Source organism: Cyrtonyx montezumae, unplaced genomic scaffold (assembly GCF_038088225.1).
Source record: "Cyrtonyx montezumae isolate F1298 unplaced genomic scaffold, pur_monq_1.0 scaffold_25, whole genome shotgun sequence".
Lineage (NCBI taxonomy): Eukaryota > Metazoa > Chordata > Aves > Galliformes > Odontophoridae > Cyrtonyx > Cyrtonyx montezumae.
This window is the reverse complement of record NW_027071992.1, coordinates 14,345,867-14,371,082: the sequence shown is the minus strand read 5'-3', so window position 1 is coordinate 14,371,082 and position 25,216 is coordinate 14,345,867. Positions and strand designations below refer to the sequence as shown.

Here is a 25,216-nt window from a genome sequence, read left to right as displayed (position 1 = left end):
CGGAATACATAAGCATTAAGCATCTTCTATACCCGAATCAAGGACTGAAGCCTCATATCTTATACAGGCTACATTTATTTGGACACAGTGCATCTAGAATATGTTTTAACAGAACTCAGTTGAGCCTGGGCTGTGTATGTGCTCAGTAATTCGCAGATTAAACAAGCTGCAGATGCGATGATACGACATTCGCGCTAACTCTCAAATCCTCAAGCCTTTATCATCTTTCTGTTAATGTATGTGCACTGCACGGCTGTGACAGCATCTACTTGTCCCAGTGCCACGATGGGGATATTTTTAGCTTGCTAAAGGCAGTTCATCTCCTTCAAAACCGGGCAGCTATCCAAACAGCCCAAGGAGAGACAGGCTGTACTCTATCTGTTGCTTTATGGGAAAAGCCCTCATTCACAAAAACAAAGAGCATGCGGAACCTGTACTGTAGATAAACTTACATTTCGATCACTTTGCTGACTTGGCTCTCAAACTCGTCATGTGGAAGAGGAAGAATTACCACTCTGTGCATTGTCTACACTGATATTTATGCAAGCCAAAAGGTTATCTTCCATCCAGCCCCGGCACCAGGAGATAGCTCATAAGCTTGTACAGTGCATCAACAGGAACCCATGTGGATATGTACCTGTGCAATCTGCTATAGGGAACCTACTTCAGCAGGGGTTGGACTAGGTAATTTCTACAGATCCCTTCCAACTCCTACAGTGCAGTGATCCCGTGTACCCTTTGGAGTGCCTATTAATACTCATGTGGAACAACCACATCAGGCAAACAAGGGCTGGTCCCCACATATTTTGTCATATCCTCCTACCCAAATTCCCACCTACACTTTCTCTAACAACTTGCTGTTTATCCAGTACTCTGCAGTCACTGCAAGACCTAGTGCACCTGTTAAGCCACAGCATGAGTGAAAGGCACTGCACAGGCTCAGCACCACAGGGACATGCTGGACAAGGTTGTACCTGGATGGGTACAGTGCTGCCAGGCCCTTGGCAAATGCAGTATCTACAACAGGGCAGGCCTGTCTCCAGGACAAGGGCCACCCTTCATCTTCATGCACCCTGGGCAATGCATATCCGTGCTAAGCAGATTTCTGACAGCAAAAGCTGCTTCTCCCTTCTCCAGCCATACTATCCTGTTCGAGGATGAGTCATGTCTCATCAAACCCATCCGAGGAATCAGTGCCCTAATGGGAGGTAACACTTGAGTCCTCTCCATAACGAGCGTCCCTCCCCACACTCTGCACACACTTAATTGTTGAGTTATGCTTCCTGTTTCTTTTCAATGTTAATGCTTTCTCTGAAATTCTCTCCCAGTGTTTCCAGAAGAACTTTTGACCCCGTGAGTGTTTTTAAACTTACGGCATTGTTATCCTCCTTATTATGCTTGCATGGCTAGAGGTAATTACACATGGATTCCTTAGTAAGACAGAATGGCTCGGAAGAGAACATAACCAACCAGTCTTAGGTCAGATGAAAAATAAAAACAAGCAGGGTGGGTAAACAAATGCACTTCTGCATGCATACCTTGCAAAAAAACAAAAAACAAAAACCACACAGGAAAACAAAACAAAACAAAAACCACACAGGAAAAAAAATGTAACAAAACAAAAACGTAAGTGAATTTTGACAGAAGTAAGGAACTTCCTGCAGCTTCTGCAATAAACCTTTAATCACAGACATTTGGTCTCTGTTACCTGCTTAGTGAGTCCCAGCCACACACATTACAAGGAGCGTAAGATTTTGTGAAGCCCAGAGGATCAGTCCCCAGCCTTCCTCCCTGCCTCCAACTTCTGCAGATCCAGCCCTCCCAAGGCAGTCCTCTCTGCTTGTAATTAATAACTTCTTGGAATTTCTCATTCAGCCCATTAACATGAAGCTGTTTGCTGAAGTAGAACACTTCAGAATGAAAATACACAGATCATCACATATCGAACAATACAGCACCACCACAAACAAAGGCTAAGAACTTTCAAAGCAGCTAAGAATGGCACATGCCTCTGCCAAGGGACCCAAAACGTCCCAGATTCATCAGACACTTGGCAAATTCTTGGCAGACCTGCTTTCTGTTTAGGGCTAATTTCCCATGTTGCTCTGCCATCCAGCAGTACAGTGACAAATAGATGCAATTTCCAGCGACAGAAGTGCTAAGAAAAATGAATTAGAATAAATAAAAAAAAAAAAGTCAGAGGCAAATATTACCCTATCATCCTATTTCACATGGGCATAAATAATGACATTTTAAAATAACAGCGTCAATTGCACAAGGCAAAATAAGGATTTAAGGGAAGAGTTTAAAATCCCTAAAGTGATTCAGGACAACGTAATACAACTTGACTCTGTGGCCCAGTATTTCATATCTAAAGTTCAGAAACATTTTGGCCAAACTACCTCTGAAAGAAATGCACGTTAAGGATATTAATGCAATCATTTTTCTATCTGGCAGCACAATTTTTATTAAAGCTACAACTTTAAGGGATATTTCAAATTAAACAGACTGTAAAAACAGAGCTCAAACTAAACTCTCCTATGACATTTTTAATTAATAAAATACAACAAACAGACTTTTGTTAAGCCTTACAGGCAGTATTTCTCTTAGATTACAGTTTCCAAATGTCACAACATTCTTCTGCTGTGCCCTAGCACAGTTGAATAGCTGAGATTATATTTCCCTGTTGAACACGATGGAATAGAACTTAGGGTTTTGGAGAAGCTGCTGATATGAAGAATGCCAAGGATCCAGCACCTATAAAGGAGACCTCTTTCCCTTCTCAATTTTCATGGAATCATGTAAGTCAGGTTGCAAGGGACTTCTGGGAGACCTTGGTCCAGCCACCCTCTCAAAGCAGAGACAACTTAGACCATGCTGCTGCTCAGAGCCTGATCCCGACTATTGACATGGAAGAAGGTTAGAATTTGTACCTCAGTTGCAAGCAATTCCATTTTCTGCTTGGCAATGCCCCTTTAAATTCAAACACAATTTCACTGGAAACCTCACCACGAGTGCGGCAGCTGCACGGTGGTCTTCAACTCTCAGGCAGGCTCTGCAGAGCTCCCAGAGGTAAAATTCATCCATCTGAGCCCATATGCTGAGTCTGGGTCAGCTTACAAACAGCCAGGTGCTGCTGCACTAGCAGTGAGTTCATCAGAAATATAAGTAGGTCACTCCAAAAGTAATGCCTCCTAGCAACAACGAAACATCAGCTGACAATAAATGTTTCTGAATTAATTTTGTTAGTTGGCCACCTAGCATCTGCCAGCATCTCTTTCAGTGTGTGCAAAACCCTGCATAGCAAACAAGAAAACTCACTGACCTCTTGTCAGAGGTGAGAAGCCAGTGGAGACAAATACAACTCCTGTGCAGAGCTGGACTGAGAAGTGGCTCCAAATCTAAGAGGTCTGATGCTAAAACCGAGACCTTAGGCTCAGGGACATGGCCCAGACCTCAGTACCAACACCTCTGGAACACTAAAATAAATCATTACATCCATACTGATAAAAAATGGTCTAGCCTAGTTCCTGCTTTAACTATCAGCAACAGTGACATACAGTACCAATACATGGAACATGTGAGAGAAAGCAAACACATGTGATTATCATCAATGGAGTGGGAGCAGGAAAGAACAGTAATTTCCTAAACAGTTTTGCAATTAAGTGCATATATATATAAATACATACACACACAGAGATATATACTTACACATATGCTATGAATAACCATACAGGTATGCTTCTGGGTTTGCTTGCTTTTTGTTTCAAATCATATGACACTTCATGCTCATGCTGACCTTCAAACCAGCCTCAAAGCCCTGCTGTGAAAAATTCTCCCCACCTTGCCAGACAGAGATAAACCATGTGTGAGCTCATCTTTCCCATACCTTTACCTTTCCACGTCCTGCCCAGTGGCACTCAGGATTCGCACAGCCCACTCTAGCCATCCTGGCTGGCCATGTGAGGATGATGGATCAAACTGCAGGGAGAGCTCAGGGGTCTGTGCTGCGTGGCCTGCCCACGCTGAGCTGCAGAGCTCTGCCTGTGCTCCTGAGGCTGACACAGCACTTACACAGGGAATGCCAAGGCACCCACATTCTGGATTAGAAGAGAAAAATTTTCATGTGTGGCAAAACAAAAAAATAAGAGGTCCTGAGAGCCACCAGTAACTCAGTATGCATACGTCTCTCAGAATTATATCCCCTCCAATAAAAATAAATAAAGAACAGAAGCAGAAGGAAAAAAAAGAAAAAATCTTTCTGCCGTTCTTCCAACACATTAACTGTACTCAGATTTCCACGATTTTCCCTCCACCCCTCAGTGATGCATTACAAAAGCTATGAGCTATCGCCATCAGAGGGTGCAATGCCAGGCAGGCAAACCAAAGCTCAAAAGACACTGCCAGCAGCTTCAACACAGATTTTAGGGCAGGACACAAAAATCAAGTACAGGCTGAAGGGCTACACTGGGCTTGTCCAGCTGGGTCCTCACAGCAGAGCGTACCTCAGCTACCTCAAGCTTCTCCTAGAGTTACGTTAGTTGGGAAAGGAAATATCCAATGACATATTGACAAAAAACACAAAGAATCTTGCACGGAAACTCATAAGCATATGAAGTGGCATTGGTAGTGTGTGGAGAAAGATTTGCTGGAATACCAGGGAACTGCAACCTGAAGCTATATAACTTTTGACAAAATTGATTTTTAGGTTAAATCTTTGCTGAGCCATAGGTTCTTGAAAAACTACCAGATCTTGAAACACAACACACAGAAGAGAATTATCAAAGCCAAAAGAATGCTGAGATGTCCACTTAGGTTTGCATACAAACACTACCATATCATCAGCACTAAGCGTCCCTGATTTATTTGCTTTTCCCTTTCTTCCTGTAGAACAGCAATCTGAATGGAAGGCTGTGCAGACATCATCAATGATAAAACAAAAGCTGTCATGCTAAAGAGATGCTTGAAAGTGGGGACTATAAACATAGACTCAAAGCAGAGATAACATGCAGGTATGAAGGGAACACACCAGCATCAGGCAGATCGTAGCATGAAGCTGTAGAAGTGTAAGAATACACAATGAAATCACCAAGCTAGATATCGCATCTGAACCACCCAAAGATATCAGAGATTTATTACAATTGCTGCAGAGAGGGGGTGGGAGGGAGAAAAGAAAATTCACAAAGAGAAAAGCTTCAACTGAATCCACATACTTTTGCATGCCTGAAAACAGCCTGTAAGCTCTTTAGAGTTGAGAACATCATTTTATTTTGCATTTATACAATACAACAGAGGCCTAGGACACTGATGAAGCTTCAGAGAGCTGCTACATTACAAATAAATAACAATAATCCACTTAATCTCTGCTTAATGCAGCCCTGAAGGGAATGCGGGTAAGATTATCAACTGACAGCATTTACTCAATAGACCTTCAGTTACAGTTCACAGCCAGAAATTCAGATTCCTCCACTCAAAAAGCATCCATTGGTATCAGCAGAGTAAACAAAACCTTGAAGAATTGGACAATAGGCTGTTAAAGAAGTTTTGTTACAAAAGGAGAAGAGAGCATGTTGCCACATAAGCACAGCAAGAAACGTCGCATTGGTTCCAACAAAAGCATTGGGAAGGGCAGAAAACCACCTAGCAGACAGGAGGAAAGGAAAGATCATGACTGCAACATGGCTTGGTGGACATGAGAGCTCCTGCTGCCCATGCCACTGCTTTGCTACAGCACAGAAAAGAGGGCAGGTGCTGTAGTAGGTGATTACCCTGCTTCCAACCACCTTCTGTGCAAAGAGGGCTGGGTTTGATGGCCCCGTCCCATCCGCACCAGGCTGGAGGAGAACAAGACAGATGCAAGCAAGCATCAAAGGAGAGGGTGAAATTGTCACCAAAGCCACACTTACAGCGACCAGTGTTTCAGGAGACACATTCTCTCCCTTCACATCTTCTTCTTCGGGCTCTTCATTTTCTTTATTGTCAGTACAAGAGACAGAGTCTTGGACTGAGCAAGTGCTAAGCAAGTCAGGCAAACTGGTAGATGGGTACTTCAGAAAATCCCCTTCTGCAGATTCCTACCCGAGAGACAACAGAACATGTTACATCACATGAATCCACCAGAGCCACCTGCCCCATGGAACTCCCCAACAATCCTCCCTCCTTACGTGTTTCCATGTGCTTAAACTGTAATAGTCCAGTTACTGACAGCAGCACTGGTGTTCATGTCCACGTGGAGTAGACATAGGCCAATACACGTCTAAAACACTCAGAATTCATAAAAGAGGCCTTTAAAGTGAATGCTCCCCCAGCAATCTGCTCCTCCCCACCTGAGTTCATTACACGTCACGGCAAGCAGATGCAGGGCTTGCAGCCTCATTACTCATGTCACTGTGTCCCAAATCTCACGCCGTGCTCCCCTCACACATGTAACTATCTACATGTGCCAAGACAACAAACTGACAGCTCTGTTTGGGAGAACTGACCCCATAAGCCTCTACCTACCCAGTCCAAATGCTTCAGGAGATGTTCCCCTGGCTTTGGCATGTTTTCTGGGAGGTAAACATGTGCATCAGCTGTACACAGCAGTAAGACAGGCTCTCATTTTATTGCTTTCAAAGGAAATCCTGTGCTTGCAGTGCTCAGCATGCCAAACTGTAGGGCTGCTTTCCCATACCAACAAACAGCAGCCAAAGGAATCTGCTGGGGAACGCATCACCTATATATGTCTTTCTACATGAAATTTTAATCTGTAAGCCTATTCACAGGGATTATTTTGATGCAGTCATTCCATGAGCAAGCAAATAATTTTCCGGATAGTTTTATGCATGCTACTGCCTTGTGTTTTGGCTGAGACTCCAACTGTCAAAATGAAGTACAAAATGTACCTATTCCAGCTCAAAGCATGCTGTTTCTAGAATAAACACTGGTGGGGCTACTATCATGCCAGGAGCCTACAGAAGGTCTTGAACAAAGTTCACTGTCTCAATTAAACATTACAGAAGTTACAAGCTCTTCACTTTTAACATTGAGGAACAGAGCCTCTTCTCGACCAAGATGAGAAATAAAAAGCCTCTTTATGAAGCCAAGGGGGTATCCAGAAATGAAGTCTATGTAAATCTTCATTAGGTTGGCTGGGATAACAAGAGTGGTCCCTGTGGCCACACCCCCATCTCAGAGGTCCGTCCATCACCTCAGAGGTTGTGCTGTTCTTCCTGAGATCCCAAGCACTTTTGGGAACTGGTCTCAAGCCAAGCCACGGAGCACCAGACTGTGGTCTAGGGGAATAAGTAAACTGAGGTGGGCAGGATCTCTTTAAATAAAGCAAAAATATTGTGTAATATTCCCTTGATCTCTGAAAGCGAAATGGAGAGTCTTCCTAATAAATGAATTCCACTCTCATTCCCCTGAAATTTCATGCTACTTTATCTGTGAGTGCTTTGCTACAAGCTATTAGCAAGGACAAAATAAGGAATTCAAGACAAGGGATTGTCATCAGGAGACCTCTAGCACACAGATACGGAGAAAGATAATGAGCTCTACAGACAAGCATCTGATGGGGCTGCGTACAGCCTGCTTTATTTAGCTGCCTACGTACATTTTAAGAAAACGTTTTTTGGCCAAAACTTAAGTAACATCTGCATGACTAAACCCATTCACACACTGAACAACAGTGACAATGCAAGCAAATCACTACTGTGGTCTATACCCTGCTGATTTGCCACAGATTTACGGCACCTACTGATAACAATCCCAGTAGCACTGCATTAAACATAGGGAAGCTAATGCAAACATGTGCCTCCATCTGAAAAACATGCCTTTTCCATGCACACGCCATTGAGGGCAAATCTTGTGGAGACATCAGGGAAAGGACCCAGCATGTGCTGCTCGTACCTTGCTGGCAACCACCAGCTGCACCATGCCAGCGGCCGAACGCAGGAGAGCCACTGCGTCCTGGTGGGACAGCCCTACCAGCGACTGCCCGTTGATCATCAGGAGCTCGTCACCTGTCGTCAGCCTGCCATCCCTGTGAAAACAGAGAGGGAACGTGGGGCTCCTGCCATGCTGCAGGGTTTTGGTGGGGTGAAGAGTGACCTGGGTGATGCTAAATTTTCACTATCAGTAAAGTGTTGTTTGACCAGAAATGGAGCTCAGGAAGGCATCCTCTGGTATACTCAGAGCCGTTTCACTCTGCCTGCAGGGCTGAGTGCTCTTAGATCTTCTCTACGCCCCACTGGTGAAGGGTGGGAAGCAGCACTGAGCCCCACATCTCACTGTCAGAGAGGCGGGACTGGCAGTGAGCAGGCCCCTGGGGTGCTCAGCCTGTCCGCACCCACTAATGACCCCACAGGAAAGGCCCACGTCCCAGTAATGGACCTGGGAAAAAAGCCCTGCAAGCCATGAGGCTCACTGGGTTATGCTCCATCATCAAGAGCCAGGGGCCAAGAATCACAGAATGGCTTGGGTTTGAAGTAATCCTAAAGATCATTCAGTACCAACCCCCTGCCACGGGCTAGATGCCCCCCACCAAATCAAGTTGCCCAGGGCCCCATCCAACCTGGCCTTGAGTGTTTCCATGGATGGGGCACTACAGCTCTCTGGGCAGCAATGCCAGAACATCACTGCACTCTGAGTCAAGACCTCCCTCCTAACATCTAACCTAAATTCCCCACCTTTAGTTTAAAGTCATTTCCCCATGTCCTACCACTATCAGACAATAGAAAAAGTCACTCTCCTACCTGCTTATAGCTCCCATAACGTACTGGAAGGAAATCACATATTGACACTGGTATAGACCTGCACTAAACTCAAGTCTTTGGTCTCTGGGTACATTGGACTAAACATGCTGGGAGAAGTCTTCTATCACAAACATGAGCTTTCAAGCTAAACTTTCACCTTCTTACCCTTTACAGAGCGATGAAGTTCTCCACAGCATTAGGTCAAATCACCTGCTCCTATCCTGACCCTGGCTAACAGCAATGGCCACAAATGCTGGGTTGTACCCTGAAGGCTCCTCTGCTGCCTCACCTGTGTGCCAAGCCTCCTTCCTCCACGTGGGTGATGATGATGCTGTGGGGGGACCGTTTCGAGCCTCTGCCTCCTGTTATCTGAATCCCCAGCCCATCCGTCCCCTTCAGGATGCGCATCTTCCATATGCGGGAACCTTCTCGCTGAGAGAAAATGGGCAGAGAGTCCTTGAGTTTGTATTTGGACAATGAGAGAAGGCTGGGAGGGTAGAGTAGAGAGCAACGTACAGCCTTGCTGCCCATCACCACACATCTGTAGAGCTCAAGCCACATGGATGTTATTTTATTTTATTTTTTGCTGAGCTTTGCCTTGTTATCTGTGATCCAAGCAAAGGAGATAGAAAGGAGGAGGCAGCACAGAGCACGTGCAGCATGTACAGATTTCCTTGCAGGCCCATTTGCAGCTTTTCTGAGCTATACAGAGCTGCAGGTCTAAGCCCCAATCCTTCCTGCAGCAAACAGCAACGTCCAGCACCTTCACCAGAACTCTAGGATTTGCAGCAAGTGAGGGGCTGAGAAGCAAGACACCATTCAATGGCCACCCTGAAGGCCAGAGTGAAGCAGACTTGCAGCACGCAGCAGTGTTTCCCTTTCCAGGGTTTTGCAGCATTTGAGTCACAGGGAAGAAAATGCCAACTTCATATTATCAACTGCTAATCAAATATTCCTTATTCGACAGATGTTGTATGGACTGTAAGTAAGGATTTACCCACCAGAAAGAATAAATTCTCAATACAAGCAACGTAAGGAGTGATGTTTAGGACAACTTTATATTTTTTTAATGATTATAAATCTAAAACAGAGCTTTATAATCTCTGGAGCAATATGAAATGCAAATCAAGAGCCTAGATCCCATGCATCCTACTGGAAGGACTGGGTACATGGAAATAGGAGAGGCCACTATCCTCGGAACAGGAAAGAGAAAAACAATCAAGCAAGCAAGATGCAAAGGCAATTGCCAGGACTCTCACAGAGAGGGGAAAAATCAGAATAACAGAATTATGAGAAATCCCAGGAAGCTTCCAAGCTTGCAAGCAGCAAAATGCACAGTTTGGAGGTGATTTCAGGCTGCTTGCCACAGTCACTCAGCACCAGGTCATCTATTTCTGACTGGGTCTGTGCTGCACACAGGCAATGTTCCTGCAGCACCCAAGCAGTGAAGATGATTAAAATTTCATGCCAAACTGTGAAGAGCACGTAGAAATTGCTGCTTGTTTCCGAGAAGTGGAACTGCTAAATATATCAGTGAACCTAAGGTTTGTGGCAGTAACTTGCAGATTTTAGGCCAATGCTGTTTGTCTGAGCCTGTATTAAGTGAAGAAAAAGTGCTTTTTTTTTTTTTTTTTAACCAGACACTGGGGACCAATGTTGAAACTATTAAATGCAATGCAACATGAGTTTTTCAGACACAGGAAAAATATTATCTAGAGTATCTAAACCGATATCTAAGACCAGAAAGATAAACAGGAGATAAAGGTTACACAGCCCCAAGACCACAGGTACGAGGAACAGGAAAAACCAACCTGGTGTTTTGAGAAGTAAGCCAAAAGTTTGATCCTGGAAACACAAACACCTGTGGGTAATTTGTTAACTTGACAGCAGTGCACATGAGCAATATCCCAGCAGGTTTAACTGGGATGCTGAAGGCACTGATAAACGCCTGGTCCTGGTTGAGTAACAGGGCATGTAAGGACAGCAAACACCTTGAGCAGATTACCAAGACAGACAAAACATCATATTAAATGTAGGGGCAAGAGTCAATTGAAAAAAACAAACAAACAAACAAAAAAAAAAAAACAAAAACCAGAACTAAGCCAAAGCCTGACAATGCTGCAAAGAGATTTGATGGCTATGAAATGCCCTGCACACATAATGAACACAAATGCATCACATCCCTCCCTTCCCCAGCCTAAACAATGACCATCCAGAATGCCACTCTAGCTGTCCACTTGTTAAACCCAGTTCAGAAGCAAACTCTCTGATAGTCTAACAGAGCAGTCATAACACTGTTTCTAATGACTTGCAACAGCATTTTGGAATGCTGGTTATGCAAAGGCGCACACCACACAGTGCCCACTCTGCATTCCTCAGCACTTCTCACTATCACATACCAAAAAAAACCCAAATTCACCCTCCGCTGACCCACTCTCAAATATTCATTCAACATGGCACAACACAGCAGCAAGTGGTGAGACTCCACTGCTCTTATTTCTCTTCAAGTCTCACTGAAATCAAAGCCATCTGCAAAGCAGCACATTACTCAGCCTGAATAGAGATGGCAGAGCACAGCCGTGCTGAAGACAACACCTCAGCCTGGCACATACTCAAATACTTATTTATTTCACTTGTTTTGAAGTAACAAGTCAGTGGGACTAGGAACAAAATCTGCTGACTCTTCTCCCTTTGTAGAGCATCAATAGGTGTTAGGCAACCCCAGCAGCACCTGCCTATCTTTGACATTTTAAAGCTGAGAGTCAAAAAGCAGATTTCCTAGTGTTATGGCGAGACTTCTTGGAGAAAGGGGGTGTTCCACAGAGCCCCATTCCCCTCCCCATGCAGGTGCTCTCCTGCACAGAGCAGCATGGGACACTCCACTGCAAAGTGGGAAACACTTCTGCTTTCACCACACACAGTTTGTGGCTGCATCACAGAAGAGCTTTGCTAGTAAAGCTCCAGGCCAAGGATTCTTAAGTGCAGCTAATCTGACTTAGAAAAATAGTTTTCTTGAGTTTTTGGAGAAACCCACATACAACAGCACAAGCCTTAAATGCTTTTACGTAAAATTAAAAAGCAGTGATGCATTCTACACCTTTCATTTTGAAATCTTTTAAAGGATCCTATTTTTACGCATTTTTTCCTAAACAAGAAGACTACACACTCAATCTTTAGATGAGGACTTAGATTCTGCCATATTCACTCAGCTCCAGAGACTTACGACACTCAAGGGAAGCTCCAGTTGTGGTTAGATTTGGCTGTCTGCAGGTCTGACATCACCATTCTTGGAGCCTGCCTAATCCTGCCCAGAGAAGGATAACTTTAACTGCAACAGCCTTCTGTGACAGGCTGCACAACACTGGTTGCTGCCAGTTTCACATCTCTACTATCATTTGAACTTTTCTACCCGCTCACAAAAATCCTCATAGCTTAATTTATAAACGACTCAGAATAATCCCCGTAGTTTTGTTCATGAGTGACACAACATCTTCACACATACATCCAAAGCTCTCTGTGAAAGAGTATTTCAAGCCTACAGTACAGAGAGATGCTGTGGGTCCAGGAAGGCTTTTCAGACTATAGATATCCTCAGCAAGAATCAACAACAGCCTCATCTCACCATTCTCAAGAATAAGGAGACCAACCCATCTCCCTTAACTGCCCTTAAACAGAGTAAGGTCTTTACAAGGAAGCTAAGCGCTTGTGAAGCTAGGTGGAAAGATGAGCTAGAACTGTTGGGTTGATGGCCTCTCTGTCACAAGCCACACAGAACCATGCACTTCACCTGAGATATAGCCAAGAGGCATACACAGAGACTTCCACACTCGCTCTGGAAATCATCAAAGGAAGGAGAAGCCGAAATTTCTTTTAGAGATTTTTTCCCCGTCTTCGGGAAGTTCTGCTGAGATCCACCCCATAGGCCCTGAGCAGCAGCAGAGCTGCCCCCCATGCCAGGAGGGCTGTGTGGACACCATGGACAAACATCATCTTCTCAAAAACAGTGGTGAGGCATTGGAACAGACTGCTCAGGGAGGTGGTGGATTGACCGACGCTAGAGGTGTTCAAGAAATGTTTAGATGTTGTACTGAGGGACATGATTTAGCAGGGAATATTGGTGATAGGTGTATGTTGGACAAGATGATAGTAGAGGAATTTTCCAACCTCGTGATTCTATGATCCTAAGAATCATGGAGGTGTGGCACTGAGGGACATGCCTAGTGAGCATGGTGGGGATGGACTGACCAGTGGGCACGAACTGGAACATAGGAAGTTGTATACAGACTTGAGAAAGAAGTTCTTCCCTTTGAGGGTGACAGAGCACAGGAACAGGCTGCCCAGAGAAGCTGTCGAGTGTCTCTGGAGATGTTCAGTTGTTAGAGAATGGCTAGCTAAGCAAGGTCATGAATCGATGGAGGCCTTATGAGAGTCAGTAAGGGCCTTATGAGTCGTAGCAAAGTGTTGAACGCTGTCTTGTTCATGTATGTGATGCTAATGCCTGTATCCAATCACTTTGCGACATGTACTTTAGCTGATGTTAAGAAAAGGTACATCTGTAAGACACAAAGTAGAATAAAGAGGAACCGTGCTTATCAACCATATTGGCTGGCTTGTCATGTGTCCCCTCGCCAACGTCCCTCCACATTCAGTACCTATCTGGATGCTTTCCTGCTTTAGCAGATGTGTGGAACAGATGACCTGCAGAGATCCTATCCAACCCCCACCATTCCATGTGATCTGTGTGTGTGATTCTATTTGTCAGACAGAAGGAGATGAGACCAGACCCTCTTTTGAAGCCCCTTCCAGATTTACACTGCTTCTGTGAACACTCCTATAGAAAGAAGCACAAATGGTCAAGTGAGAGAGGCTGCAGTTTGGCTAATTGCTATTCTTCATTCTCTGCAGTTACATCACTCTTAGGTGACTCAACGTTCCTCCTAACTCTGCTCTGGCAAGCAGGCAGCGCCTTGGATCAGATCTTTCCTCTTGCAGATGATCAAAGTGCACAAGCTACAAATAATTAAAATGTTTTTTAAGATGGTATGAATATTCCACTCGGATTAATTGCGAGCAAAAAATAAAAAAATAAAAATAAATGGGTCATCTTATGTAACAGACCACAAATGTAAATAGAGAATCGAGCTGGCATCTCAAGTTGCTCCCCGCAGGCTGCCTTTCTCCACCACTGTACGCAAGGCAGCCTCTGTTCAGAGCGAGCCTACATCTGGAACAAACTAGCCTGCTACAGATGTGGGGAAGCTCACGTTATGCCTGCTCCAAGAGCATACCATCAAACGCTCAATTTCACAAGCACGCCATTAATAAAACAAAAAGGAACGTTTTCCTCCTCTGAGTGTAAAATAAATAAATAAATAAGATGTGTCAGAGCCGCTGTTCCCACCCGTCTTTCACCAGCTAATTGCAGGGGAGTTTAAAAGGGGCTTGACTGATTTCTACTGTGTGGTGTTCAACAAGTTGCAAATCTGAATATACAAAGGAAAGATCGCTTTGAAATGCTATATTAAAGAAAAGCTTGGCAGGAGCAAGGTGTAAACAAATGGAAAACAGAAATGCAGGAAGTAGTTAAAAAGGCAGACAGCAAAATGGAAAATGTAAAATAGTTGTCTACAAAAAGCACTTTCTGTCACAGCAGCAATCATTTTTGTGTAAATAAGTAACAGTTTTCAAGCAAAACCCAGGGTAAGCCAAGCTGAAAAGAGCACTAACAGTGTGTCAGCACATCGGATGTGTGCAGCTCAAACTTATCAGACCATACACCCCATACAGATACCTACCAACACGCCTATGGGACTCCTACCAGCCCTGCTGGCACCGTGATGGGGTTTGCTGCCTGTGTAGGACCAGTGACCCAGTGACCCCACAGTGACTCCCACCCAGTGACCCCACAGGACCATCCCAGCAGTGGTAAACTCCTCCTCACTGTCCACAAAGCTGTTTTTGGAAACTTGAGGTTTAAGAGAAAGTTTTAAGATTTACACCTTGAAAAATTGACCACACAAGGTTTGATGGGAGCTGGCAACCAAAGGGCTGATGGCACGCACCTGAAAAACAGCAGTATTTCCCACATAAAAACACACAGCCAGGATACCATGTTCAGACCAGCACCACCTTAAAGCACTAGCCTATGTGGACAGACAGCTATGCTGGGGTGTAAATAGCAGCACTTCACTCCCCAGAACCATTCAGTGAGATGGGACAGGTGAAAAACTTCTCTCCTAGATCCTGGTCTGCCTGCTCCCACCACCCCATTCCCCAGCAGACATGGGGCAGATGCAGATCAGTAGCTGCTGAATTAGCCTCAGTGATGACATGCCAGGTGATTAGCTCAAACGTGTTGCTCTCAAGATGCAGTCAAAAGCTATCACTCTTCACATCACAGGCACACTAACATGAATGACTCAATCACAAGATCATGCCAAAATCTGATTTTGCAGGTTCTTAACAAAGCAATTACTTCATTAGTGGATAATGAGTATAGTTTTCATCTGGTCTTACCAAGATGTTGTTAAAGCTGATCTAACAGCAGGATTCCTGCTTTCATCTGCTACCTTGGGTTTTCACTGTTGTACAAGCAAGCTAAACAATTCCAAAACAAACCAGAAGGAGAGGGGAAAAAAAAGCATGTACATTCCTTTACCACTATGTTATTCCAACACACAAGTTCTTTGCCCATTCCTACCATCTATGAAAAGATCTTAGTGCTGAAGAAGTTTCTTAGCACTGGAACCAGTCAAGCCTTTGGCTTCCATCTTCAGCTGACACAAGCCACTCAGTCAGTGTATGTGAGTGGTTTCTATACCTCTTGAAACTGAAGAAAGGAAAAGGAAAACTCATAGCCCTCATTCTGAATTATACAATGTTGACCATGTGAACTTCCCATGTCCTCAGAACAGGTCAGATCCAAGAGTACAGACACAACTGTGAATCCATTCAAGCATCTGCTTCTGACTCAACAGGTACTTTTTCTTTGGGCAAGTGACTTAGCATCCTCTGATTGTAATGCGAGTACCTTGCCCTGGAAAGAGAAGCATACTAGGGGATAAAGCCTGGAGAATAACAGGAAGCAAAATCCTAATACAAACACACTACTAAAATACATGAAATAGGCATCACAGATGAGGGGATGAAGACTTTGCTGCTTTGATCAGAATGACCCACAGGGATGTGTCTCCAGAGACAGACTAGTTGTTGACATCATTTCCTTGGCAAGGGCTTTAAACATTTTATCAGCCGTTTCATGCACCTGAACTACATAATCACCTCTTGCAAAAGTCTGCTGGAGTCATTTTTCATCCTGAGCCATCACCATCTGGGTCACACCTCTCTATGCTGCTACCCTCTTGATGTCTCTGGAGCATCCTTGCAAGACCAGACAAAGTATTTTGCAGCTATTCCCGACTTGCGGGGGGACTCCACTCAACACTGCAAATGCCCCTGGGGAGCTCAGGCTTTTAAGGTTTACAATGTGCTTGCATTCCCTCAGGTAATCTCACTGGGCCTCATTCTGTTGTTGGGCCACTGGGAATGGTTGGCTGGTTTGAAGCTTCCCAGAAAATAATCCTTGCTGACTGCAGTAGATTAAAGCATATCCTGGAGTAAGTCATCATGGTCCCCATGTCAGCTAAAGCCAAGTCTGTCTTGGGGACTGTTTTTCATCTATTGGTGTCAGGAATCCTTTGGGTTTGCTAAGCCCTGAATCAAAAATTAAGCATATGCAGATCTGTAATCACAATTTACACCTGTAACACTGCAGCACTAAACAAACAGCATATTCTATTTTTAGGCACGCCCATTTGGTTCCAAACATTCACACATAATGATTAAAACATCAAATGGTGCAAACCTAAACATTCAGCTAAAGATATACCTTTGTGTTCTGGTTATGGATTTGCTGTATCATCCATACCATATGCAAAATGAGAAAAAGAACACTTTCTGGATGGGTGGGAAATGCTTTATACTGTCTCCCTTACAGTTTGTCACAGCAGAGCACAGATCTCAGCTGAGAGCTTTTGTGGCACAGCCCTGTGCATCCCTGATGCCTCTGTAGGCATTTCATTTCTGATAGAGGGGGTCTCTTCCAATGATGATACATTTAAACTAATTTACTACAACTTACCCATTACCATACTATCTCTGCACACAAACTTGCCTCAAGTCTGTGGAAAATTCAGTTCGAACAGAGAATAAAAGAACACATTGCTACTTAAAATTAAAATCTCAAGTTAGCCCAGCTGTAGCTATCACTTAAATCACAGCAAAGAAAGGCAAAACCTTCCATCAGTTGAGAAACGTGACAGCAAGGGCAATTTATCCCACAAAATTGTGATGATGGCTGTTACACGGCAAGGTGGAGCATAACTGGCAGCAAAAATAAATGAACTCTAGCATCAGTACTAGTTACATAAAAGCACTTCCTAAAACTCCAAGCAAAATCAAGGCCAAGTTTTGTCAGTGCTGCGCAGCTACAATTAAAAGACATCCCTTGTCCCTGAGAGAGTTTACAACCCAAAACAGGCAAGAGAGAGGAAAGACATACTTATCACAGTGCAAATTAAAACTTCAAGACAGTAGATAGCCCCAGGATTCACACTAATGAAAGATGGAAGCAAACACAGAGGATAAAAAGATGTTAAGAACAGAAGACAGGTTCTCAGAAAGGCCTGTACATGTCTATAGGTGTCTGCAACAGGAAATAAACGGGAGCTGTGTATCTCTAAAATGTGCACCATACAACAGTGCAATAAAAAGCCTTGATGAAATAATAATCAGTGCTTACGTTGACAAAAAAGAAGTTGATGCAAAGCAACTCAGCTTCCCAAGTTCAGTGAAGCTGTCACTGCTTACCCTTGGAAGTATCCTACTCGCAGCAAGGTTTGCACTTTGTTACAGCAAATGGTTGACAATTTTTCTTCCCATCACATTTAAGAAACAGTAAAATCCTTAAGAAAGTACAGTACGTCAAGTCTCACGTTTTGATTCCAGTAACATGCCATTAGGCTTATTCTTCTGCATGGCAAGATAAGAAATGTTTTGCATTAGCCAAAATGCAAGGTAAGGCTGGCATTTACCAGCACTGATTGGTAAATCAATGCAGAAAGCTGTCAGCCTTCCCAAACTGCAAAGCAATAGCAATCCAAAAGCACTCCACCTCTCATGAGACAAGCCATCTTAATAAGCAAGCAGTAATGGGATGGAACAAAGATGACTTTCTGATTAACCAAGCACTGCTCACCTGAGGTGGTACAAATACAAGTGCTCCTTGGCAAACATCTGACTGGTCGTAGGTGCACACACACACCCATGTGCACCTGTGCATACACTCAGGAGTAAGGAGAGATTTATGGCCTACATAAGACAAGCTCAACTAGTCCACAAGGCAGCAAAATTGGCTGCACGTGCTGCTCCATAGCTGGAACTCACTGCTGAATAACATGGGTTAGCAATGTAGAGCCCTTCTCATCTACAATGTCAAAGTGCTGCTCTGCTGTAAATCTCACCTCCCTGAAAAACCTCTGTGAGACTCAGCATTAACGTACCCCGTCCCTTTTTTAACAGCTAGTAAGCCAACCTCACAAAAACACAAAATACACTTTATGGGGCCAGTGAATGCTGACTGCTCTCCGTGCAGGACACGGGTGGCAGCTCTGCTCCCATGCCACGTGCTTGCTGCAGTAGACAAGTGCCCAGACACAGACCCCAGCCCCTCTCACCTGCCTGCCTTCACCGCGAGAGCACCTTCATGCCATCCAGTCTACCAGTTAGATGGTAATCTAACAGCAGCTGCTACCATCTAGGTCTGGATTTCAGTCTTTTACTAATGCAGAAGCCTAAATAAATGGATTTAAGAGGCTTCCAGAAGCATCTTTGGCTCTCTTTTAAGTAAGTGAGGACTTCTCAAAGCACCCCGTTGGGGCAGGAGAGGAAGGAAAAGCAGCAGTTCGCGCTCTGGCACACTCCATCACCAGCCAAGCATCTGGTTCGTTGATGAAAGCCTCTACTGCTGTGCCAGACATGAATCAATGGAATGCCCTTTGAAAAACCACCCCCACAGCTGTGGTGCTCTGGTTCCTTACAATCCCAAGGTCACACCTCTGGTCCCCATCTGACAACTTCTCAGCACTCCTCAGAGCTAAGCAGCTGCGAAAACAGTCCACACCTCTTCCAAAACAACTGTGACAGAGAAACAGAGAACAAAATCAAGGGATTTTGTCTTCCCAGTAAACACAGTGAAACCACAAAATTGCTATCTTGTGAGGAAACCTTCTGTTTCCTTTTCTTTATCATTCCTCAGCCCCTCCCATACTCATCTTACATCCCTGCCTTTGTAATTACCAGCCTAGAAAACACGGCCCGGTTTCAAGCCACTGAATAAAAGCAGCAAACTTTGATTTCTGCGTTTAAGCTCCCAGATCTCCCCAGGATGTGATGGGTCATTACTCCGGCTCAGAGATTGCCTGTTTTTAAATCACCATGCACGAATCCCTGGGCCCTTTCCAAGGTCAGATCTGGTTTCCAGGCCTCTGAGATCTTCCTGCCAGGCAGACAGAGCCCTGCAGCTTTGAATCTGCACATTTTTAAAGGGCATTTAGGTTCATTCTAAAAATACTGCAGCATAACTTAGCCACCTATTAGATGCTGACTGCTAATTGACAGGTACAATATTTATTGAGGTTACATACCAACCAACAGTCTAGCAGATTTGTTTATACATAGCAATAGCAATGCCAAGTGCACAGGAGAGACAGACCAAGATCTGAAAGATTAAAGCAAGCCTGAAGGGGACTGACACATGCACACGAACCAGTAGCACAGGAATCTCCTAGCAGGTTCATCTGACAAACAGTTTTCATCTCAGCTCTCATTTTACAATTCAGCACTGCTGTTATTAGCAGCACGCTGTGACAAAACACAAGAAAAACACCGAGCTTGTGGGAGAAGAAAGCTAACAACGCCCAAGGCACATGGCCACCTCAAAAGCAATCCTGGCACAACATCTCCAAGGCCACGCGCTGGCCTCTGGGTTCAGCAGAGCAACAGCCAAAAACACGTAGACTTACTCCAACCTCTTCTCCCCTATGTTCTGGCCACTTTAACTTCAAATGAACTTTCTACAGGGAGAAAAAGGGAAATTCTAGAGCCAAGATTCCAGCTCTGTAATTCTCCCATCTGCATCCCGGGGCCAGGGAAGGGAAGGAGCAGGAGGTCCTCCTGCAGCCACGCAGGTGCTGTAGCTCCTTCCCAAAGCCTTTCCTCCCACTCGCAGCTGACCTCCACACTGCTGCAAGGCAGCTCTCACTGACACACAGTGAATATACTGCTCCCCGAAGGTGCTGGGCTGACAGCTCTGGATATTCCATTAGTCAACGCATGGAGGAGACGGCAAGCGCCGCGCAGGCAGTGGGGATGGGTAGGTTTTCCCCACAGAGAGAACTGCCCTGCCAATGCACCCTGTCCCGGTCCGGGAAGAGATAACTCATCCTGAGGCTGTGAAAGGTTTGGCTTGTGCTTTGAAGCTGGAAGGAGGCTACAACTTCTGACACTCGGTTCTGGATGCTGTTTTCCAAAGACTCCTGACATGACTGGAACTCACATGCCTGAGCGCCTGGTCATGCTTTGGAAACGTAGCTATAAGTGACATTTGAGGCTCCCAAGTGTCCCCATCCCCTGGATGCTGTTTTTTAAATTGTTTTGTTTTCTTTTAATAGAACTCAAATACTTCTGAAAATGTTATTCACTGTCTATATTCACCATTTATTGAGAAGCTGAATTAAGCTGCTGATTACTGACAGCAGCTACCATGCAGCTGTTAAAAGTGACGGGCATCTGTAAGGTCCCCTTGTTTTCAAAATGCAAAGGCTGTTCAGGGCATGGCATTCAGGCTCAACTACTTACAATTCTCCACATTCAGATGTTAGGAAAATGTAATTAATACTGACACTTACAGAGGTCATATCTCTAAGCAAAACATTAATGGGGGGAAATTAACAGAGAGAGAGAGAGGGAGAGAGGAGCAATTCTGCTAAATGACTGTGCCTCCCAATAGGCTCTGTGACAGATACACCACAGCAGAACAGATTATAGCTCTTAAGACTTTACAAAGCCACCTTATATGTGCTTTGAATTAAAAATGCATTTATTGCTCAGATTGACACACGTATGTTCTAGATTTAATACACTTGTTGGACCACGGTGACTCAAAGCACCAAGCTAATACAAGAAAAAATGGCTCTAGAAGAAGTTTCTTCATATACAGCAACTGACTTCCTCAAAACATACTCTGATCATCTCTATTTATAATGTGTTTAATTAGACATCTTCAAAACAGATTCCTGAAAACATAAAATCTTCCTGAATTTTATATGTGGACCAGAGACTTCAAAATACTGAAAGGCTGCATTTATTTATTTTTGAACTTCTAATGCCTTCCTTTGGAAGCGCTTTACAGACTGCAATTATGTGGCTTTCAAACACCTTCCACTCCCTCCCTGCTGCACCATGAAATCAAATGTGTCTCACTGATGGAAGAATAGGTTTTCTCATTTACATCTCTTTAAGACCAGCACTTTAAAAAATTGGATTAGTCCCCTCCAATGCTTTTTAAGTTAAGTTAGTTTAATCTAACAACCGCCATCACTTTGCATTAGTACTGGGGAGTACCAATTCAGAGGGTATGTTTAAACCAGTGCTTTCCCTAACAGACATTAGGGATGAGATGTCCACTCAAACTGCTGCATTACCAGCTTTGAAGTCTTAAAACCAAATGCAGCTGCTGCACCAAGCCCTGAGCCCAGCACAGCAGTGTTCTTCTGTTTATGTTATCAGTGTCTCTGGAAAGATTGGCAGACAGCTCTTCTGGTGATAGATACACAGTGAAACCTGATCAAGGCTTGGGTTATTTTTCTCCACTCAGCAATACTGCAATTCTAGCCAGGCAAACCCCTAGATCTCCATTAGGATGAAGAGCAAAGCAATGAAAGCCCTGAGCTCACTGTCGTCCCAAACATTAACAAATCATCCATCCCATCAACTTGGAGCAAAAGTCACAGCAGCTTCCATGAGGCTCCCAATCTCTTTCCAAACAACTTTTGTAATGCTAGTAATTGCACCAAGGTCTGGTGCTGATTCCCTTTCCTTTCAAGAATGGAAATTTCAATTCCAGTTTGAACAGAAGCTTTAAGGTCCCACCGAACTCAGACAAGAAGCCTCAAAGGTCAAAAAGAACATTTTCCAGTAACACCTGTGGCCTCAGTGCCTTAAGGTCAGCATTTGTTCCAACAAAAGAGTTCCTAAACCCAACGCTGACAAGATTGAGAAATAACAATCATCTCTTTCATCACAGATGGAACATAGCAAAAATTCCATTCCGTTACTACCTAATTCTCAAATCCTCCCGTCCCCTGTTTTTGCACCCAGTGCCTGTAAATCAGCATCCCAACAGCTTGCATTGTCACACAGAGGACAGTGCTCTGAAACCTGCGAAAGCACTCCAGAAGTTCCCTTAACCCTCTTGCACATCACAAAATCCTCTTGCTCCTCCACAAAACCCCAGACTTACCTGGGCTGACTGATCAACGATGTCCATCATGCTGCCCTCTGACAGTCGGGACCGGTGCTGTCCCCTGGTGCTGTGCAGCTGCTCCTCTACATTAATTTCTGCCTCAGGGGCCTCTGGTTGAGACACCTCCACCTCCATTGGGGTGCAGTGTCCATTACCATGCTCTGGCTTTTCTTTGCTCTCCTTGCTGCCTGGTGTCCTGGTGATGACCCCGAATTTCCTGGTCCTTTTCCCATTCTGAGCTGCTCTGTCAGCAGGTTCAGGGCTGGGCTTGGCTTTGGGGTCGCAGCTGTTGCTGTTGTTGCCGTTGGAGGGAGGAAGAGGGGCTTTGCGCTTGATGCGGCGCAACATGATCAGGTAGACAAAGCCTCCATTCCAGCACTGCTCGGCCAGGTAACTGCAAGGAAAGAGGTGCATGAGTTAGCAACGGCTCACCCCACATCCAACCCCAACACCCGCGATGCCCTCGTGACTTCCCAGGAAGCACAGCTGCATCCAGCATGCAGACACATAGGGATAACTCAACACATACGCAGGAAGCTCCTTTTTCTTTTGGTATTAGGAATGTGCACTGATATTCAGAGATCTGAGCACTACCCCCAAACAGCCCTACCAGCTGCTCAAGGAGCAGTAACTGTTCAACCAGGAATACCACCAAATGGATTGCCACCACCTTGTCCTCCAGATCCACGGCGCAGCGATGTGAAGAGGCAGAGCAAGCAAGGCAAAACATAGAGCAGATCCAGTGGGGGGGAATTAAATAAATACATAAATTCTGAAAAGTTTAAAACAGTCAAGTCTCCTCTGCTCATCTGCTCTGGCATACCTATGCGCTTTCAGGGCCTCAGGGGAACAAATCAGCCACTGGGTAAGCAGGCACAAAGCCAATGGACTCAGTACAGCAAAGGATAGCACCATATGGCACCCCAGTTCCCATGAATGGGAATGGGTTTTCTTTACAGCAGGTGTACTCCAATCAAAGCTGGGGATAAGTCATTGCAGTTGTGCACGGAGCAGACACCAGGTTCCCCATACTACAGCACCACCTTCCCTCCCAAAAGACTTTGAAGGTGCCTTGGAGGGAATAGCATTTCTGCTTCAAATACTCAGTGACCTTAAAGAAACTGCACCCATGGATGCAAAAGGGGAATCCAACTTCATGCCTCTTTTGGGAAAGCATGTACCTCAACCCAAATTCTTGAAATATTTGGGTTTTCAGCCAAGGGTGTGACCAACAAGGAGTACAAACAAGCTGGAATGTGTATTAAACAGGTTTGTATGTGCCCTTTCACATTAATTTAGACCCAAAAACTCCACTGCCTTTCTCACTAGCGAAAGCAGCAAGAATTTCCCAGAGCATCATATAACCCTCTGCTGCAGCTGCAATAAACTTTCCACTAATACAGAGCAGTTGGTGAGCCTACAGCTATCAGAGGAGATGAGAAAATAGGCGTGGAGTTAAACCGTAACAGGTCCTAACAGAAAATAACACAATACTTGTGGCAGGGAGAGGAGGAGGAACTCAGGAGTCTTCCACTCTTCTTCCTGCCTGATGCTTGTGGGGTAATTTTCCCCTTTCCTTTCTTAAAATTGTTTGGCCTTAAACACAACCCTTCAAAGCTATTCCTGCACAGAGATGACTTATGGTAAAACAGGAAAAGCAGCTCTGATAACCCCTGAAGCAAACTTCTTTGCAGAAAGCTCTCTGCATTACTCAAAGCAATCCAGACCAGCCTGGCAGTGTGAGAGCAACAGGTAGTGGGTATATTTCTGCCCACGGACATTAGCCAGCAGTTTCAATCGACCTCCTCCTAAAACTGGGATGTCCCCCTCAAAACAAGAGCACCACTCAGACTGCCTGTATTTCATTAGGAAATCTGATGCCAAAATGAATTTGGCCACGTTAAGTACAGCCCTGGAGCAAGAAAGCTGAGGGACAAACAGGTTTCCTGTGCCAGATTTCCCAAATGAACCTCCACTTGGGCAAGTGTCTGAAAGAAAGACAATACAAGAAAATAAAACATATATATTTTCAAATAAAACCTGAAACATATCTTACGTCAAACCATCTCCAAACACACAGCACTGTCTCTGCAGCAGCCCAACCACCTGGTGGCTGTGAGGTGACACAGGTCCAGCAAGGAGGCCAGGGCTAAAAAATTCCACAACTAAGATGGAAGTAGTTTGGATTATCAAATTAAAAGAAAAATGCTTTTAATCCACAGAAGAGGGTCAAGTTTTGTTCCAGAAACAATACGGGCTGCCTGTTTTTCACATTTATCTTTCAACTCAGATTTCAAGGCAGACAGTAAAGTTGATTAAAATTCATGACTTTTGCTTGCAGCAATACCACTGCACTCTGATCCATCACACGTAAGCCTGATAGCACTGCTGCTGCTGGCAAACAGAAGAGCTGCTCCTCTCTCAGTAGCCCCATGCCTCGCATGGGTGCTGCCCTGCCTGCTCGGGGCTGAGCCCATTCTGCCAGACCTGTTCTTGTGCAGGTGCATCTACGTAGGAGATTTAAAACACTGATCTCTATCTCTGAACTAATCGCTGCTGTAGTTTTGAGTGCCAGTAACCAAGTGCATGCACTAATCAACTGCTTGATTTTGGAACTAAGTGGAGGGGGAACTTAGTGCACACTCCAAATAAAGCTATTTGACAAAGGAGAGAATAGTTTACTGCTTCACCTCCACTTGTACCACATTTGCTCTGTTCATAACTTGCAAAGTTACAGAAAGGGAAGAAAAAGTTTTTTCTTCTCTATCCACTGTCCACAGAAACTCAAGCCTGCAGCTCAGAGTGGTAATGATGCAGCTGTGCTGAAGTCAGTGGGGCCATGTTGATTTACTCCATATGGTGGGATGGTCTGCATGTTCCAGGCGTGCAGCCTGTAGTA

At 44.6% G+C, this 25,216-nt stretch overlaps 1 protein-coding gene across 1 annotated transcript in view; it reads right to left on the bottom strand.

The window, feature by feature from the left end:
* Nucleotides 1-25,216, bottom strand: part of PDZD2 (PDZ domain containing 2) — a 187,238-nt gene that overhangs the window by 39,531 nt on the left and 122,491 nt on the right. The window contains exons 3-6 of the mRNA XM_065740008.1: nucleotides 22,315-22,711; nucleotides 9,025-9,167; nucleotides 7,891-8,023; nucleotides 5,907-6,074 (exon numbers count right to left, since the gene is read on the bottom strand). Of these exons, the coding sequence (XP_065596080.1) occupies nucleotides 5,907-6,074; nucleotides 7,891-8,023; nucleotides 9,025-9,167; nucleotides 22,315-22,711 (841 nt within the window). The remainder of the gene's footprint in view (nucleotides 1-5,906; nucleotides 6,075-7,890; nucleotides 8,024-9,024; nucleotides 9,168-22,314; nucleotides 22,712-25,216) is intronic.